The sequence below is a fragment of the Chinchilla lanigera genome, unplaced genomic scaffold, assembly GCF_000276665.1.
Source record: "Chinchilla lanigera isolate Chin_1 unplaced genomic scaffold, ChiLan1.0 scaffold00017, whole genome shotgun sequence".
In the NCBI taxonomy this organism is placed as follows: Eukaryota; Metazoa; Chordata; class Mammalia; order Rodentia; family Chinchillidae; genus Chinchilla; species Chinchilla lanigera.
In genome coordinates, this window is record NW_004955418.1 from 28902426 (window position 1) to 28920892 (window position 18467).

The 18467-nt window shown below is 48.3% G+C and overlaps 1 protein-coding gene across 2 annotated transcripts in view; it reads right to left on the reverse strand.

Moving 5' to 3' along the window:
- Positions 1 to 7573: 7573 nt before the first annotated feature.
- Positions 7574 to 18467, reverse strand: part of Ckmt2 (creatine kinase, mitochondrial 2 (sarcomeric)) — a 19111-nt gene continuing 8217 nt past the window's right edge. For both annotated transcript variants that reach the window (XM_013513078.1, XM_005382313.2), the window contains exons 2-10: positions 18244 to 18412; positions 17196 to 17394; positions 16037 to 16132; positions 15111 to 15332; positions 13601 to 13686; positions 12449 to 12572; positions 11709 to 11843; positions 10382 to 10507; positions 7574 to 7836 (exon numbers count right to left, since the gene is read on the reverse strand). In XM_013513078.1, coding sequence (XP_013368532.1) covers positions 7717 to 7836; positions 10382 to 10507; positions 11709 to 11843; positions 12449 to 12572; positions 13601 to 13686; positions 15111 to 15332; positions 16037 to 16132; positions 17196 to 17394; positions 18244 to 18395 — 1260 coding nt within the window. In that variant the 5' untranslated portion in view covers positions 18396 to 18412 and the 3' untranslated portion in view covers positions 7574 to 7716. The remainder of the gene's footprint in view (positions 7837 to 10381; positions 10508 to 11708; positions 11844 to 12448; positions 12573 to 13600; positions 13687 to 15110; positions 15333 to 16036; positions 16133 to 17195; positions 17395 to 18243; positions 18413 to 18467) is intronic.

Below are 18467 nucleotides of genomic sequence, written 5' to 3' on the forward strand. Positions count from 1 at the left end.
TTCATGGCACAATCAGTGTGTTGCAGACAGCTGGAGAGAGGGATTAGAGTGGCAATGAGATAGTAAAAAAGGAGCCCACCCATCCTCTTCAGCAAGCTGAAATGCTTTGGGAAATGAGACTGACACCAACACACAGAGAGCTGAATCTATTCTGGCTCTTTATAAAGGGTCTAAGTAACAGTAAAGTGGTCATAATACTTAGTCCAATGAGACTAAGTATAAACTACTAGTATAGACTACTAGATTTAGTAGCTACTCTAAGGGTTAATCAATCTATGAGTCTCTATGTTATGACTTAGGGTGAAATAAGGAGACCACATATAGAAGAAAATAGCAGCCAAAGCAAATAAACGATTATGGGAAAGGAAGTCCTACAGGTAGTCTAAGGAACATTTATGGACCAGGATAGTGTACAGAGTCACATTTGTGTGTGTTCTGGATGTCATAGCGAGCTGTGTGAGGAGTTGTATGCTGTCCACACTCCAGAGAAGTCTGCAGCCCAGTGACAAGGACTGAGAGATGCTACTAACTCCCAGGGGGAAATGAGGGTGTGCTGGTGTGCAGTTGTGCGCAGGGCAGCGCACACAGAGGTCCTGGCAAGTTTGCGCTGCACTGGAGGTATGTGGCTTGTAGATTGCTAAACAGCCTCTCGGAGGAGGAGAGCAAGCCAGAAAATGGACTACTTTTAAAACCCAATGCAAAGACATGGTATCCAATCTGTTGGTCTTGCTGCTTTTCCCTCATTGGGCTTTTGTGTTACACACTTATGTTCAGGTGCTGATGGTGATGACTGTGAATATAGATGTGTTTGGTGCTGCTAAACCACACTCCTATGATAGTTACAATGTCAACTTTATGGTGTGCGTGTCCTATCACATCTTGTAAAATTAAAAACTGATATTTAACCTTTTCCAAGTGGATTTTTATCCTGATTCTCATGAAACTCCTTCTGTACATCTTCTGTTTATCATTTAAGAAGCTGTTCTTGCAGCTAGAAACCAAGTTGTCGGTATCCATGCATTATGTCCCCTTCTTACCACACAATCCGATACCAGTTTGAGTGTAGGAAGAGCTACTGTGCAGCAAAGCATTGTAACAGTAAGATTAGCCACTGTTTATTAAGCATCCAGTGCCCTAGAACTTCCTAGACTGCTGTGAGTGGTGACGCTCATTACACACTAATGCCCATGCACAGTAACATTCATTTGCACTTGGGGAAATCTGAGATACAGAGGGCTAAACTAACATTAAATTGCTCAAAACTGGATCCGAATGTCTAATGCCTTCCTGTCTTCACAGTCATGGCCGTGTTACCTTCTTGTGGTTTTCTTTTATTTCTTTTTATTGTTAATGTACACACTGGCAGATATTCATCTTTCCTTCCCAAGTTCATGTTCTGTGGAGTCTCATCCCTGTAAGGATCCCTATAAGGAGGCGGCTGATGACTCTGTTCCTACAAAGACGAAAAGCGGAGTCCCTGTCGACGTACATGTTGGCAGTTTGAAAGGCAGAAAAACATTATCTCAGCAGTGTAATGAGAAAATTGTGGTCACTATTTAAAAAATAGGTTGCCGAAGACAGATAAATTGATCTCAGCTTTAATTAAGGCAGCCCCGTTGGCCAGGAAAGTGAATATTGAAGAGTTGAGCCAGGGTGTGTGCTGAGTACACGGTGTGACTTCAGTTAAACCTTGAGCACCTACAGCTTTTCACCTGTCTGCCTGAGCATGTTGTGATTGCACTGCGAGCCAAATTGTAGCCAAGGGAATAAGACGCACGGAAGACTTTGATACCAACCCTCTTTATTCATTAGAGTCTTCATGCGCCTCGTTAATTTTGATGGTATCATCTCCTTCTGATTGAAGTGCACCTGAACATAGCAGGGCCTCATCAGGAACTCCCTCATCATAAGAACTCCAAACTGAGGAACTCCAAAGAATGCAGGCCACGTCTGCGGAGAGATGGTGAACTGCGTGTCTGTTTCCATCTGCTGGGCCCATGTATCCAGTCCACAGCAGCACAGCTTTTTTTTATTTTTTGGTACTGAGAATTGAACTCAGGACCTTGCACTTGCCAGGCAGACACTGTGCTGCTGAGCTGTATCTGCAGCCCAGCAGCCCAGCTTTTAATCCCAAGCCAGGGTCTTCCCTCTGGCCTCAACTCCGTTGCTTGCTATTTTCACCACTGCTTTATGCTAACAACTGAGTTTTGTGCTCACAAAACTTCCCAAGTCATCAGACTGAATATAGAAATAGCCTCTAGGAGTCTAAAGCATTTTTGAAAAGAAGGGGTTTGATGTGTATATTGAAAAAGAAAGGGGCTGGGGATTTAGCTCAGTGGCAAAAACGCCTGCCTGGCATGCGCAAGGTCGTGAGTTCGGTTCCCGGTACCGGAGAAAAACCAAAAAAAAGAAAAAAAGAAAAAGAAAGCCCTGTATTTTATATAATTAATATATAAAAAAGAAGTCAATCAGTGTGCTATAAGTTGAGGAATCATGAGATAACAGTATGGATGCTGCTTACAACCATAAAAGTAAAAGTAAAATTGAAGAAGTTGAAAGAAAAGTAAGTGGCAATATCAGTTTACTGCATCTCCTCTGTAACCATTTCATTTATAGTACTGTAGTTACATCATTCACACTAGATTTATTCAGTGTCAGATGCAGGTAGGTTTGAAGAATGAAAACGATAGATTGTACCTCTTTGTATTTGATGTAAGAACCTTGTAACTTTATACACCCATTGGCCCTCCTTCAATGAAATTTCTGTTGCCTTAGATTTTATTTCTACATATTATACCCACCCTTTGTATTATCCTTAGTTTGGCTCTAACCACCTGCTATTTTTAAATAGATTTTTAAAATCAAGAAAACTCAACATTGCCAGTGTATGTGTGAGCTTGGGCAGTTTTCATCCCTTTGAGTAGTTTCCATCTGCTACCATTTCTTATGTCACAGGTCTACTTGTGTCATTCTATGCGAGTTTTTTTTGCTGGTCTGAAAAATTTACTATTTTGTTTTTATTTTCAAAGAGTATTGTTGCTCGATACAAAATTCCAGTTTGAAAGGTTCTTCGCTCAGCATTTGAAAATATCATTCCCTTGTCTTCTGCTTTGCCTAGCTTATAAGAATTCTACAGTCATTCTTGTCTGTATTTCTCTATGTAATAGCTATTTGTATCTGTTTTGTATGAACTCTCTTTTTCATTTATTTTCACCAGTTTTATAATGATGTTTTTGTGCGTGTTTTCTTGTGTTTCCCCTACTTAACATCTTTGAATTTCTTCGCTTTGTGGGTTATAATTCTCATGGACTTGGGCAGTGTTCAGACTTTAGTTTTTCCTAACCAGAGGTAAGAATGAATGGAGTCTCTTTGCACCCGGCAAGGGGGCCTCATTCTGCTCCTAGCTCAGCCCTAAAAGCATCTGAAGTGGGTGGTGGCTCCAAAGCCCAGAATGCTGGATGAACCAACCTGTGTGCTTGCTCCTCACCACCCCTCAACCCTGAGGGAGCTTCTGCCTGTCAGCCTCCCCTGGAGAAACAGAGCTCAGCATGCCCTGCCAGAGAGTGAAGTGAAGATGAACATGCAAAGTCTGAACCAATAGCAACTACCCTGCTGGCTTTATGGACATCACCAGCACTGAGAAAACTGGAGAGGATTTCCATCCGATCTCTGACACTCTGCTCATTATTGTATTACACCCAAGGAGGCCAAGTGAAAAGTATCTCTGCGGATACAAAAGGAATCCATCACCTGGTGACCCCCAGAGCTCCCACCATTCCTCACCCTGATCCTTTCACCAAGATGAGTGACACAATGCAGGTCGATCCAGGTAGTGGCATGATCACTGAGCTCAACAAGTTTAACACTAGAAACCTACATATGGCAATCAGAGCTGCTAGCCTGGGAGAACTGGCGTGATCCCTGACAGGAACCTCCAGGCTCTCACGATGTGGTTCATGTGAAAGATGCCAAAGGCAACCGCTCTGCCACCGAGTTCTTCAGCGTGTTCATTACTGGCAAAGGCAACTAACCACAGCTGTCTCTTTCTCCTGGAAAAGGATCTGCTTCACCGTTACTGCAGAGAGAGACAGGAGGCTGGGGCTGAACGGGGCAGAGGGTGAAAGGGTCTCTAGATGACATAGGGGAGAGGAGGAGACTCTGTATTTAATTAAATACAACACGACATGATTAATAGCTTACATATATATTTTTAATTAACTAGCATATCCCTTGATTGGTCATCTTTGTACAACTAACTAGAAAACTGTCAAAGCGCATTTCAAGTAGTCAGGTAAATACTGTCCTGTAAGACTTTTACTTATATTTACATAATTCACTTGTACACTCCTATACCTCTATTGGGGTCTAAGTAAAATAGACTTGTTCTTATAGATTACAGTGAAAGAAAAAATGTAACTCACTGCCTTAGATTAGTTATTGTCATAAAATCTCTGTGAGGCAGGAATTATCTCTATTTTAAAAATAGAGCCAAGAGTAAGTTAAATAATTTGCCTGTGATCCTATGGCTGGTTAGTGACTGAGCTTCAATTTAATGCAAATCTTTGGACCTTTGAGAAAGGGTTTAAAATGTCTTACACACACACACACACAATGAAATAAAGTCACAAGAAGCTTTAGGTTGGGGAAACCTGAGGCGTGGCCACAGTCACCTCGGGAACCCTGACCTGGTGTGGCGAACTCTGCAGACTCCCTGGTGCCATAAACATCAAGATTGCCATGGTCAAACCCTTGCTTTGTATCCCAGTTGATGAGCCACCGATCATCACCCTGGACTGTTCTTGTCCATCAAGGTAGTAATACCATCAGATTGCTGCAACTTCCTTCTTTGTTCTTTTTTGCCTATTGAAATCTACTTCCCTCAGATTCCACTTAGGGGACCTGAGTTCCAGGTGCCTAGGATTTGTGTGCACCCCTATACTGGCCCAAATAAATTCTTTGTTCTCATCCTGGTGAGCTTCAACTAGTTTTTGTAGGTTGACCCCTAGAACCACCTCTTTGGGCCATTTTTGATGGTTTGTTGCAAGGGATAAAGAGCCTAGGCCTCCTATGCAGATGCCTGGTAGCCCAGAAATCAAGAAGCCCCCTTCCCTATGGGAGCGATCCAAGATTTCCCAGCCTCAGGACAATTCCAGCTGCTGTCTGCCCCATACCCAAAGGCACAGCGAATGTGAAGGTCCCTGTGGCCCTGAGCCCTGTTCTATTCGTGTCATTGCTCCAGGAATACTGAGTGGACAAGACCTTTGTTAGCAAGACCTATTTGCATGCTACAACTGCCTTGGCTGGAGGATCCAGAGTTCACTTGGAATTTTAATCATTATTTAAGAGTTCCTTTCTCTCTTTCCATGGATTCACCTTTCACAAAAAAGATCTTTTGCTTTCATCACATTAACAGCATGCTTATTTCTTGTGGCAAAATTAGAACCTACTACTACATCTGCAAAAACGGCCACCTCACTCCAACACTTGGCAGAGTTTGAGGGAAAGGATATTCTTGTATATTCCTGGTGATGCTGGCAAATAGTCCCACAGCTCAACAGTTTCAAATGTGGGTGGTTGGAGAATTAATTTCTAATAGTCTGTAAGCAAATCAGTGCAGATGCCAGCGTCGTTACAGATGGTAAAGGTGAGAAACAAATCAGGTAAGAAAGGAACAGAAAGGAAAAGAAGTGTTGTCTGGAATCCTCTGTTCTTTAGATGTTCGATTAATTCTTGTTGAAGATGTTGCTTGAGATAGATAGATTATGAGTCTCACTTTCTTTTTAGATCAGTAGCCATATGTTTTATGCTGATATTTATCTTTTAGCCTTTCTTCTGAAAAACCTGAAATGTCAGAATGTGTGTCTATCTAATCTCTGGCTCACTTACGCTTATGTGTCTTCAACTCTATGAATTTGCCTTCATTACCACATAGCTAAGAGCCCCCAGAAGAGGGGCCACCAGTCCTGTTGATTTGCCTTAAAGATGATGTGAGAGGATGCTCATAGCTAGATTAGTAGAATGATTTATTTATTTTCTTCTTCAGCAAATACATGGTATTTGCTATGTTATGTATTAAATATACTAATGAAGTTTATCGTCTCAAAAACCATCCCAGATGAGACAGGTATAATTGTTCACATTTTGCAGAGAGGAAGCTGAGGGATCTAAACACTGTCACTCAGTGTTGATGCTGGAGGACTGGGACTGGTACCCCAGCAATGTGGCTGCAGAGTTGATGTGCTCACCCCAACACCAGTCTTCATTCCTTCATCTCTCTCTCTCCCTGTAGAACACCAGCCACAGCCTGTGGTGGTGACTCCTCTTCTGTCTTTAGGCATTGGCTGGATACAGTCCTCAACCATATCCCAATCAGGGTACTAGGCACGAGGTCCTCAGTTGTCTTTTCTTCTGAATTTCTACCACATACCAACTGGTTGCTCAAAAGTTAGAGAAGTGCCTGTTATTTCCAGCACAACCGTATTCATTTTATACTTTTCTCAACAGCAGGAGGGAAGACAGGTGCTTGTATTATAGCACTGATGTACGTTAGCTGTACACCTACAGGGCTCACTTCCTGTAGAGGGCAGATCTTATCTTATTCCTGCTAGCTGAGCTAATATTTATCCCTTGCACATGGAGCAGGCTCATAACTGCCCACATAATTCATTGCTCCCACCTCTGTCGTGTCCCCTCAGGTGGTAGATGTCACAGGTGGATGCAAGAGAGTAACAGGGTTCTAGGTAAGGATCTACAGGATGAGGACGAATTCAGCTTTCAAATTACACTGAAGACATTCTCGGTGTTTTGGACATCAACTTTTGAATTGCTTTTGAGGAACGAATATACACATGGACCATGGCCAACTCGTCTATGACAACAGACTCTCTCCCACAACCTCTAACGCAGCCAGCCCAGGATGCCACGCCTCCACGGCCACAGCCAGATGGTCAGCACTTCGTCAGTAAATGCCAAGTTCCCTCATTTTACTCATTTTCGACAGTGCTGGGCTTCATACTAAAGTATGTCCCCAGCCTTTTTTGTTTTAATCTTTTTGAGATAGGGTCTAAGTTATTAAGTTGCCCAGGCTGGGCTCAAACTTGCAGTCCTCCTGCCTCAGCTTCTTGTTGCCCTGCCTTTGGGCTCCCAAGCCTATGCCTTGACTCAGAGTGAACCTGACTTCTGCCTTTTCTCTTGTAACTGTAATGCTGGCCCTGCCTCTGCTTGTTGAGTCTTCCCCAAGGCCAATGGATGGGGGCCGATGCTTGCTGCAGCAGTAGGGACCCTGGACTCACTTGTACAGTTTTTTTCTTACTTCTACACTGCCAGGAAATAGTGTCCTCTTGTTCTAGGTCCTTAAAAACTGATTATTTTATCAGTTCCCCATTTTCCAATCGTGTCCACAAGGGACTTGTAAAGGGTTGACTATTTATTGTATAGTAGTTGCGATGCATGTACAAACAGTCTTATAAATAACAGTTTTACCATGAGCCGAAATATTTTTGTCTATTGCTACTTGTAAGTGCATGCGTTAACCTTTCTTAGTAGTACTTAAAAATCAGAGAAATAGACCAAAGCTATTAAGGAGAGTTTTATTGTAAAGATAGGCAGGATCTGCACTTTTACATTTTTGCAAGTCTACAGAAACTCTCAGAGTAGAGACTTCTTTGTGTCTGTCGTACCAGCAGGCAGACTAGTTACAAAGGGGACAGGGACGTTTCACTTCCTGCTGAACTGTGGTAGCGGCGGGGGCACCTTAATGTCCTGCCCTCTCTCCAGCTTCTTCTCACAGTCCACCAGGTAGTTGACTCCGTCGATGACTATCTGGACCAGCTCCACCTTGGCAGCAAAAGAGATGAAGGATTAATGTGAACTGAAGACACCTGCAGGGCTTTGATCGATAGGAGCAACAGTGGGATGAGGAGACCAGCCACGTGGCTGGGTTTGTGACAGTCGCCTCCTCCGCACTGCTTCCCAACAGGTTGTGGGAGAGGGTCATCAGGAGGCCTTGGCCAGAGACGGGAGACAGAGGGACCAAGAGGGGTTCTCTCAAGCTCTCCTCTGTTAAGATGGGTCACTACTCTGTGTGTGAGGACTTGTTCAATGTGCAAAAGCCGTCAGTCTCATTTCATGCACCTTCTCCCCCTCAATCTCTGCAGAAATGCCAGAGTCTGTCTCCAATCAGGACTACACAGTGACAACTTAGTGTTGTTCTTTTGCTCTGAGTGCCAGCCCGCTGCAAAGCCCTCTGGACATGAATATGCTAGAGCTTGGATAGCACTGTGTACACATTGGATGTCTTTCTGGGAAAAAAAATTTAAATGAAATGTTTGGCCACCAAATCATGGTTTTACTGTGCCAGACAAATTTATTGCATACAGGAAACTTTGCAAATGATAGTAAGATTGATATTTGAAAATTTCTGCTTTAAACAAACATGTTAGAATTTGGTTTCCAAATACTGGTTTTAATTCACTCCAGGCAGCATGCCACGCATGATGTAACTTGAGGGTGAGCAGTAAGGTGGGGGGGTTACTGAAAGTTTGAGCCAGGACAGACCTCAGGCATGACTGCGTCCACTTCCTTCCCATCTCCACTTATACCCTCCAAGAGAGGCCCCACCTCCAGGAGGGCGGGCCAGAGAGCAATCAGCACTGAGGGACCCCGCTTCACTTATTCAGCCAATCTCCCCAGATTAGTAAAGTGTGGGGTGGGACTTCCACTCAGGCCCGTAGGACTCTATCATGGCACAAATCTACAATCAGTCAAGAAAACATCAGATAATGGACTATCTTTACCATGTAGTCATTAGAAATCATATCTTTTGGATGGTAAGGGTTTCTTGGGTTGTTCTTTGTTGTGTTGTTTTTTTCAGTGCTGGGGATCACATGCAGGACCTCACACATGCCAGCCTAGTGCTCTACCACTGACCTGTGCCCCCAGCTTCAAAAGCATCGTTTTGAAGAATATTTAATATTGTAGGAAAATGCTCATGCATTGGGGAAAAGTATATAATAACCATTATGTGTTATAATAACAAGTTTTAAAGTTTTCTGAATAATTATTTTAAAAGAGTAGAAAATAATTTAGAATAATGTTCACAATGGTTTGATCCAAACAGTTTTAGATTAAATGGTTTTGAACATTCATACTAGCTAAATTATGGAAGGAGTCTCTTAGGAAGAGGGAGGTCTCTTAGGAAGAGGTCTATGTATGTGCTCACTAACAGACAAATGGATAAAGCGAATATGGTCCAAATACACAACGGAGTACTGCTCAGCCACCAAAGGGGGTACATCTGAGTCATTTGTAGGAAAATGGATAAACCTTGAGGACATAACACTAAGTGAAATGAAGCAGACATGGAAGGTTAAGTATCCCACGGTGTCTCTTATATGAGAAACCCAAAGTATAAATAATTTAAAGAGCAAAGTGAAAGAGGGATGACAGGGAACAGGAGGCAGGCTCTGGAGGTGGGAAGAGGATCTGGGGAAGGGTGGGCAGAGTGGGAAGGGCAGGGGAGGAAGACCCGCAGACACAGAGCAATCCCCAGGGTAATGTAATGGTTACATATCACATACACCAACAAAAAGAGGCATGATGACAATGTTAAATTAAAAATAAATAAAAACAGAAACAATACTTGCTGGCAGCTTGCTGACTTCCACATGCTCACCAAGGAACTTACAGTAAAGGACCAGTGACAGTGTGAGGGTGGCCCCCACCATGAACGGGCAGCGCTCCTATGTACAGGCCCTCTGAGCACTGTGTCCTGGACTGCTGTCACCTCCTGTTCTCAGTATTTGCTTAACATTCAGCTGTGGGACCCATCAGTGAGCGCTTCCTGCCCATCCCCCTCACCATCCACGGCCTGCACAGTTCCGTGAATCCTGCTCCTCCTAAGTGTTGCTGGTTTTATAAGCTCACTGTGTCTATAACAAGTGCATACCTTATTTGCCATCTTAACCTTAAAAATAAAATTCTAGAAATGATCAAGTATTTATGAATGTCAGAGTAAAGATGATTATATGTGGTCTGGACCAGGAAAAATTCAGAATCTAGAAATAATTTCACTTTTTTTCCCCACCTCAGAAGGACAACACACATATCCTCTGACCACGGGGACAAACTACTGCTGTCCTCTGCCATAGCAGAGCGCCTGATGCTGAAGGTTGCTGAACAGCTCTCGGGACAGGTGTGACAAGAATTCCTTTGTGCGTCCCTTCACCTGCCCGGAAGCTCCCGGGTTATGCAGCATTTGTGCCTTACTTCCCCCAGAAGAGAGTGTTACAGAAGGGAAGGCTCACAGGGCTCATTCTCCTCCTGCATTTCTCCTCTCAGCTGAGTGCATCAGTTCATGTCAGGAAAGGGTAAGAGACACTACCTCCGATCGGCCAATCCGGTCAATGTTGGAAATGTCATACACATCCGCCACTGCCGCGGTGTCCACGCCACCCGTGCCACGCTTCTGGAGTCTCAGGTTCTCCAAGATCTTAGAAAAGCGTGGATCCTATGACAAGGGGTAAAACTCAGTGTCATAAGAAGCAAATGTAATTCACCGCCACTGGTACACTCACCACAAAAAGACATAGAGTGAAAAATGATGACCGTTCACATTTACGAAGCATTTGTTCACTGTGCTGGGGCTTTCACCTTGGAACCACCGAATGGAGTAGGAGCTGCTTCCGCTCCTGCCTTAGTCAGTTTTCTGTTGCTATAACAAAATGGTGGAGGCTGGTAATTTATAAAGAAGAGAAGCATATTTGGTTCACAGTTGGGAAGCCAAGAGCAGGGTGCCAGTCTGGTGAGGTAGCTTGGTAAGGGGCAGCCCACAGCAAAACCAAGCACACGTGCAGCCTGGGTGCTTCTCCTTTTCTCCTCCTCCTCCTCCCCCTCCTCTTCCTCTTCCCTGTCTTCCCCCTCCCCTTCTTATGAAGGAACTTCATGAAAGTGAAGTTCAATCACTTCATTTTCTTGGCACTGGAGTAACAAAACTTCTCATTCTATTTTTGGGGGGCAGGGAGCAGATTTTCTAAAACTGATTTGAAAGTATCTAATTTCCTTGGCATACAGTGATAGAAACTGCTAGTCACCCACCAGAATCTTCCACCCCTTCTTCCAGCTTGGAGCTGAGGAAGCCACTGCTCACTGCTAAGTCTGTGCTCATGGCACAAGCAGAGGGGCTACGTTAGGGTTTACAGCTCCTGTGCTCGCTGGCAGGGCTTTTGGAAGGTGGCTGGGTAAAAGGAAGCAGAGATGAAAGGAGGGCGTCCAGATGAGTGGAGCAGCTTGCCACACTACCCTGACCTGTCACCTGATGCACAAGCCATAATCTTCCTCATAAGGCTGCCACTATTACCTTACAGCTGCCAGCCTTTTCTCCCAGAACCAGAGACATATTTTGAGGCAATCATAAGCCTTTCTTATTACTTTCCTCTTTTTTTTTTTTTTTTTTTGTCTTTTTGAGACAAGGTCTCGTTATGCAGTTCCAGCTGGCCTTGAGCTCACTTTGTAGCCCACGCTGGTCTCGAACTCGCAACGATCCTCTTGCCTCAGCCTCCTGAGTGCTGGGATTACAGATGTGCGTCACCACACCTGGCTACTTTCCTCTTACAAGTGGAGAAACGGTGGGTTAAGGACTAGGCAGCATGGCTCCATGTGAGCTGCTCTGGGGGACAAAGGGCCTGCTGTCCCCTAATCTTGCCGGTTACCTTGCTGAGCTTCGGGATCCGCACGTGGACGCCGGCTCGCAGCCCTGTGCCCAGGTTGGAAGGACAGGTCAGAATGTACCCCAGACGCTCGTTCCACATGAACTCCCAGCCGCGCTCTTGGATTAAGCGTTCCACCTGCAAGTGAGACAGCACTGAACACAGGGCAGAGTCCCAGGTGCCCATCCCCACAGCTGCCCAGACCCCATGCGGGGACACGGGGACCATGAATGGAAGGGAAGTGCGTTCATAGTGCTTTAAAGTGATGTGCCTCGCCTCTTAGAATATCAAAGTGGTCCAGCTAAATAGAGGAGCCACATAAAACACTGAACACAGGGCAGGCAGATACTAAGCTCTCAGTAAATGCCATCTGATGTCTGCTTTCACACCAAGACAGCAGGCGAGCACAGGGATTCTCAGCAGCGACAGCTGCAGCCAGGTGATGACATCGGTACCACCTGGTGCTGACCACAGTCAAGAGCAGCATTAAGGAAGCAGGAAGAGGACAAGGGAACACTGTGGTCCCAACTCTGCAGTGCCTGGGAGGGGCAGGGAAGCTTCCTGCTAAACAGGAAGTCGCCTACTTTCCGAAGCACCGGGCTGAAAGTCCCACTCCCGACAGAGAGTCTTGGTCCTAGAAAGAATTAGCCCCATCTTGGAAGTCACCATGGTGTCTTTTTAAAGAATGAAAATCAGAGATGTTTTATTTTCGCAGGTATTGAGAAACTTGGCTAGTCTCTTACTTCTTTCAGTCCTCGACAGAAGCGCTCAAACACGCGTTTCATGTTGCCGCCCTTCTCCATGGAGATGACCCTGGTGTGGTCTTCCTCGTTGATCCAGATGAGAAAGGTCTTGTCATAATTGTGCCTGCGGAGGAGAGCAGTACAGAGCTGAGCACTCACTGCATGTGTCTCAGGTGTGAAAGTACCATCACCTCGGGGGCTTGGTCACCACCATTTCCTAGATGGCACTTAGCTCCTAATCGTGCCTGCACAAGTCCCACAAAATAAGGTCACCGTGACACAACACAGCACAGGACTTACCCCAAGCCTTTGTATTTCTATCCAAGAAGAAGACAATACCCCTGGCTCCTTGCACACTATGACTATAGCCAACTATAGCAACAGTTGACTCTGACATCAGCAGGACTCTTTTGTCTCCCAACCAATTCAACCAAAATCTTGGGGCACACTGAAAAACAAAAAGGCTGCACCTTCATCCCAAGGTGTCTGGGGTACAAGAGAGTTCACACAGTTGGCATAGACTCTGCCTGTCTAAACCACTGGGCAGCTGCTCACAAACACCCTTAGCTCCTTTGGGTGAGTCAGGATAATCTGCCAAGGAATAGCACTCAAAATGGGCTGAGGACTGCTGGCCCTGATAAAACACACGCGCATGGGTATTCATTCTTTTTGATTTTTCTTAAATCATCACTGTTTCCTTTCCTTTGCTGGTCTTTTTCTTTGGTTGAATTGGTTGGGAGACAAAAGACTCCTGCTGATGTCAGAGTCAACTGTTGTTATAGTTGGCTACAGACATAGTGTGCAAGGAGCCAGGGGTATTGTCTTCTTCTTGGATAGAAATACAAAGGCTTGGGGTGAGTCCTGTTCTGCGTTGTGTCATGGTTCTCTGCGAGGTCGAACAATACGAAGCGCATTTTTCTTTTCCCCCAGCCCCACACATAACCCATGCAAACTGGCTCACATCCTGTGCACCTCTGAAACACCCCAAAGCCGGGCATATTTACACATGCATGACTTCTAAGGAGCTGTCTTCTCCAGTGAGCTCAAGCTGGACATGCTGTCAGCTGCGGCTCGCAGCAGCCTGGGTTAGGATAGCAGCCGTCTGAGGAATCCTCTGCCCACACGGCAAGTGGGAAGATGCGGCCTCCATACCAGATTCCCCTGGCGTCTGGCCAGTCACGGGCCATCCCAGCACAGGTGAGTAGAGGGGACACTGGCTTGTCAAACAGGAAGTGGTCCTGCAGGCCAAAGTGACAGAGGCAAGAGGAGAGATGAGTGAGCTCGGGATGGCTGCAAACACCAGGTGGCCTCGTTTTGATTCTTGCACGCTGGTTCTCCGCTAGACGCCCTACAGGGTACCCCAAGGGCTTAAAAATCAGTGCGGACTCCCACGTCCCACCCTTAGCAGCCCTGCCCAGGGAGAAGGTTCTAGACACGAGGAATGCTCTTTGGTGAGGCTGGTGGTGGCTGAAAGCCACTGGCTATGTCCACACTGGAGTGGGACCCAGCACAGTTGCTACCTCTCAGCACACACAGCAAGGCGGGGCAGGGTGAGGGTGCTGTCTGGAGTCTATTCTCACAGCCACTGTCTACATTTCTACATGGTGCATTTATAGCGTCTGTCCTTCATTTAAAGAGCATCAAAGATAGACTGTGCTCATGTAGAAATACAAACAGCAGCTAGTAACTTCTGCCTCAGCGTGTGCCAGGCTCTACCTGAGGTGTTCCAACTTGCTTCCTTTCATCCTCATAACAAAGAGTGGAATTATTCTATTGCACAGGAGGTGCGGGGAGATAGAGCGATCCAGCCACCATCGCATTGGTAAGCAGGGGCAGAGCGCGCATCAGCCTGGTCCTGCAGGGCTCCCAAGCTACGCCTGGAGCCTGATACTCGAGCCCGCATCAAAGTTTGGGCCGAAGCCTGCCACTCCCCTGCCGTGTGTGTAATTCTCCCCAGCAGCGACTTGTCTGCCGCCGTGAGGCTCATGGAAGTCACAGACTGGAGTCTGACTGCACCAAGGTCAAGGAGACGAGGGACAGAGAGGGGTCCTGCTGGTGTCTCCACGAATGAGGCCCAGGCAGGACTTGAGCCAGGAGTACTGCAGACTCTGCCCAGAAACCAGCCCCAGCTGGAGGTGGGAAGTCCAGGGCTCCTTGGCTGGACGGCTCCTCAGTGGCGGTGGATGGTTGGCCAGCTGAGAGCCCATGGCCCACTGACCATAGAACCGGCCTGTGTGGTTTGGGCATGGGCGTATGTTGTGGAATTTGCATCTTCTGAAATGACACAAGTTTTGTTTGTTTGCTTGCAACACTGGGGATCGAACCCAGGGCCTTCACCATGAGTTATATCCCCAGTGTTTTTTATTTTTTAATTTTGAGACAGGTTCTGGCTCAACTGCCTGGCTGGGCTCCAATTTGCAATCCTCCTACCTCCGCCTCCCACACACCACCCGGCCAGGGTGAAATGGGAGATTCTGTCTCTGCTCTTCCCTGGGCTCCAAACATCAGTTTCTACTGAAAATGCCGCTGTCTCGCAGCGTCTGGGCAGAGGTGAGTTCCGCGCCCCGGTGCTAAGGTGAGGGCGGGCGCACACCCAGGGGCCCACAACCTTGCGTGCCCATCGCTGGCCCGCCGCCGTCCCACCCGGCTCCCGCCCACTCACGTCGATGAGCCTCTGCTGATCCTGCTCCGTCATCTCCGACAGCTTGTAGTAGCGGCCGGCCAGGTCGCCCTTGAGGCCCTCGAGCGCCGCGATGGCCACGTTCTCCACCTCCCTGCGCTCAGCGCGGGAGCAGGCTGGCGGCAGGCTCAGCCCGCGGATGCTGCGCCCGGTGCGTACCCGGGACGACAGCACATAGCGCTCATCAAACTGCCCCTGCGTGACCTGTGGGGCAGAGCCTGAGGTAAGTGAGGGCCAGGCTGCTTTACACCCCATTACAGTTTAGGGTAAAAAAAAAAGGAGCTTTTGGGCAGGTTTAGTTACAGCCCCCTTCATCCCCAGGAGGAGGGGTGGAACCCAGGTCCTTGACACTGAGCAGCACCTCAGCCCTTGGTATTTTTTGATTGGGTGCTGGGTTTCACTGAGTGGCTAAATTACCCAGCCTGGGCTCGAATTAGCAATCCTCCTGCCTCAGCCTCCCTAGCAATACTTTTCAAAACTATTTTAAATATTAGTATACGTTTGCAGTTAATAATCGCATTCCTCCTGGGGTGTTGTATGTGGACATAACACATCTCAATTTCTTTTTCATCTGCTTCCCCTCCCCCCTCCCTCCATCTCTTGGCCCCTGTTCCTTTCACAAAGATCTAGTTCCCTTCTTCTTATTATCTATATTTTGCCCCTTAGTTATACTTTGGGTTTCTCCTTTAAGAGCAGCCATGCAATATTTAAGCTTATGTATCTGGTTTATTTCACTTAGCATCATAATCTCCAGGCGCACCCGTTTTCCTACAGATGACTCAAGCTCATTCTTCTTCACAGCAGAGTAGTACTCCAAAACTTTCTTAATCTTCTCTGCTCCACACACCCCCCCAACCAGAACTCTGCCCAGGGAAGAGCTGCCTTGGGGAAGGAGGGGCCTGGCCTACCTTGGAGGCGTCCAGGTCTGTGGGGTGCTTCATCACCCTCGGGTCGTAGCCGTTGTGCCTCAGTTTGATGACAGGGTCAAACAGGTCAGCAAACACCTGAGGGAGAGAAGATGGGCTTGCTGGAGGTTAGCACACTCACGAGTGAGCGTCCACTGCCCTTTTTTCTTAAGGGCTAGTGTTGACGTCCTCTGTAGTTTTGCAGGCTCCGTGCAGAAGTGAGTCTGAGGTTGTGATTGGTGAGTCCTCTGCACAGCACCCTCATCCCTCTGGGCAGCCCCGGGCCCTAGGGAGAAAGCGGGGTGCTGGACTGGGTCATCTCGCTGACTCCTGGGGATCCCGCAGGCTGAGCGAGGAGTCTTGCGCTAGAGTTGAGGGGCTTCTGTCGGGGTGGGGGTGTCCCAGGTCACAGGCTGGGCAGCTCGGTCCTGGGCAGGGGTGATCAGGCGCTGAGACCGAGGTGGTGTTGGAGACACAAGGGGACACACAGGCCGCAGGTGGGAAGGATGGGGACCTGCGCCACAGACCGCAGCTGTGTGCAGTGTTCACGACTTCCGGCTCCCACACTGTGGGGAGGAGAAACGCCGGGTGCTGTGTCCCTGAGTCCCCGTCTTGTTCCCCCGGCTCCCCTCTTCCCCGACTACTGCCTTCCAGGGAGCAACTCCCTGCACAAGGATGCAGTGGGCCCTGGGCAGTGGCCGCCAGCTGCCAAGGATGAGGCCCAGAATCCGGAACAGCACTGAGCTCCGTCCTGTGCTTCTGTACCAGGGATGGGGTGGAGATCATGCATTTGTTCTGGGAGACCGCCAGGCAGCAGGAAAGCGGCAGGAAAGAGAATCCCCTGCCTAAGCACTCGTGGACCCAACCCTAGCTCACAGCACCCAGCACCCACACAGGGCACCTTCGTCTCCATGGTGATGCCCATGGCAGGGGGGATGGCTGCTCCCCACGAGCCCCTTCCCAGTGAGCTCGGAGCACTCCCAAGGGGGAGCGCTGGAACCTGGGAAGCTGCTCTCTCGGTGTCCCCAAAGCATTCTCAGGGTGCTACAGAGCTGGGGCCCCTTCCCTGCACAGAGGAGGAGCCAGAACGCAGGGCCCTGGAGGAGAGAAGGGCGCTGGGGCCAGGGCCACCCCACTCTGGAAGCCGCCGCCAAGGGCTCACCTCGTAGGACTCCTCGTCCCCAGCCACCATGCCCACCGTCTTGATGAAGGGGTGGCCCGGGTTGTCCACGCCGGTCTGGATGCACTGGTCCAGGGTGTAGCCGCTGGGCGTCACCTTGTTGCGGAGCTTGGCATAGATGGCCGGCGTGAGGCACTCAGCCATGCAGTTGTTATGCTTGCGGAGGTCGGGGTAGTCAGCGCTGGGGGCGGACAGTGGGGCTGTCAGGGGCAGCTGGGTGGGGGCTGGCCAAGGGCTGGGTGCAGGCCCAACCGCCTGGAGCTGCCAGGGTCAGGTTAAGTATGGGAGGCTTCAAAGATGAGGGGTGCTGGGGAGCTGGCACAGGAAAGGACACCCTGACAATAGGTACCCTGTGATGCCTGCCATGGAGGAGCTTAGGCTACGGCTCAGGTAAACAGGGGACGAGGGCAGGTCGAGGTGGATCAAAACACACGGCGAATGCTTAAGCTTCAAACAAGTGTAGTTCAGTAGGAGACACATTGCCACGAATCCCCTTCAGAACCCTCCCCCTTGCTTTGAACAGACGTCCCATTGTCCTTGCCGCTTTCTCAGCAGCTCCGGAGTCTTTGTGAGGTGTGATAAAAAGCACGGTGAGCCCTGCTGCTCAGTGCCGTCTGAGGGAAAGGCAGCTCATAAAAGCACGGCGCTGTGTCCTCATCCACCTTATTCACCAGATAGGGCACCACGTCACTTCCGTCTTTTCCCAGTCAAAGTGACCATGAAAGGAAAACATTTTGAATCAGTCCAGCATGTCGAGGCACCACGATAGTGCAAATGAAGACACGCAGGCAAGAGGACTCCAGAGCTGCTGCAGGAAACAGCACGGATGATGGGATGGGTGCGGTCCTGGGAAGGCGGGTGTGCCTTTTTCTTTGAATGGGGAGTATGTTGAGGGGGACTCATGGTAACGTGTTTTTGACGGCGATAATCTTTCCACTTAAACATGCGCTGTACTTTGTGCATAGCTGGTACTTCTGGGGATACACTGGTACTTCCCACACTTGATAACACCTCCAAGCCGGGAACTCACCTTGGGGGAAATAGCTTGTGCTGGCCCCTGGCCTCGGCACCCACCTTCCGGCGGTTCAGCAGGTAGCCAGTGGTTAGGGCGCTGGTGCCCACAGTGGCAAGCAGCAGAGACGCATTGCGGCCAGTGAGCAGCTTGGAGAAGGTGCTGGCCATGCTTCTTCTTGGGGAGGCTGGAAGGGAGGGAGGGAGGAAGAGAGGGAGGGAGGGAGGAAGAGAGGGGGGAGG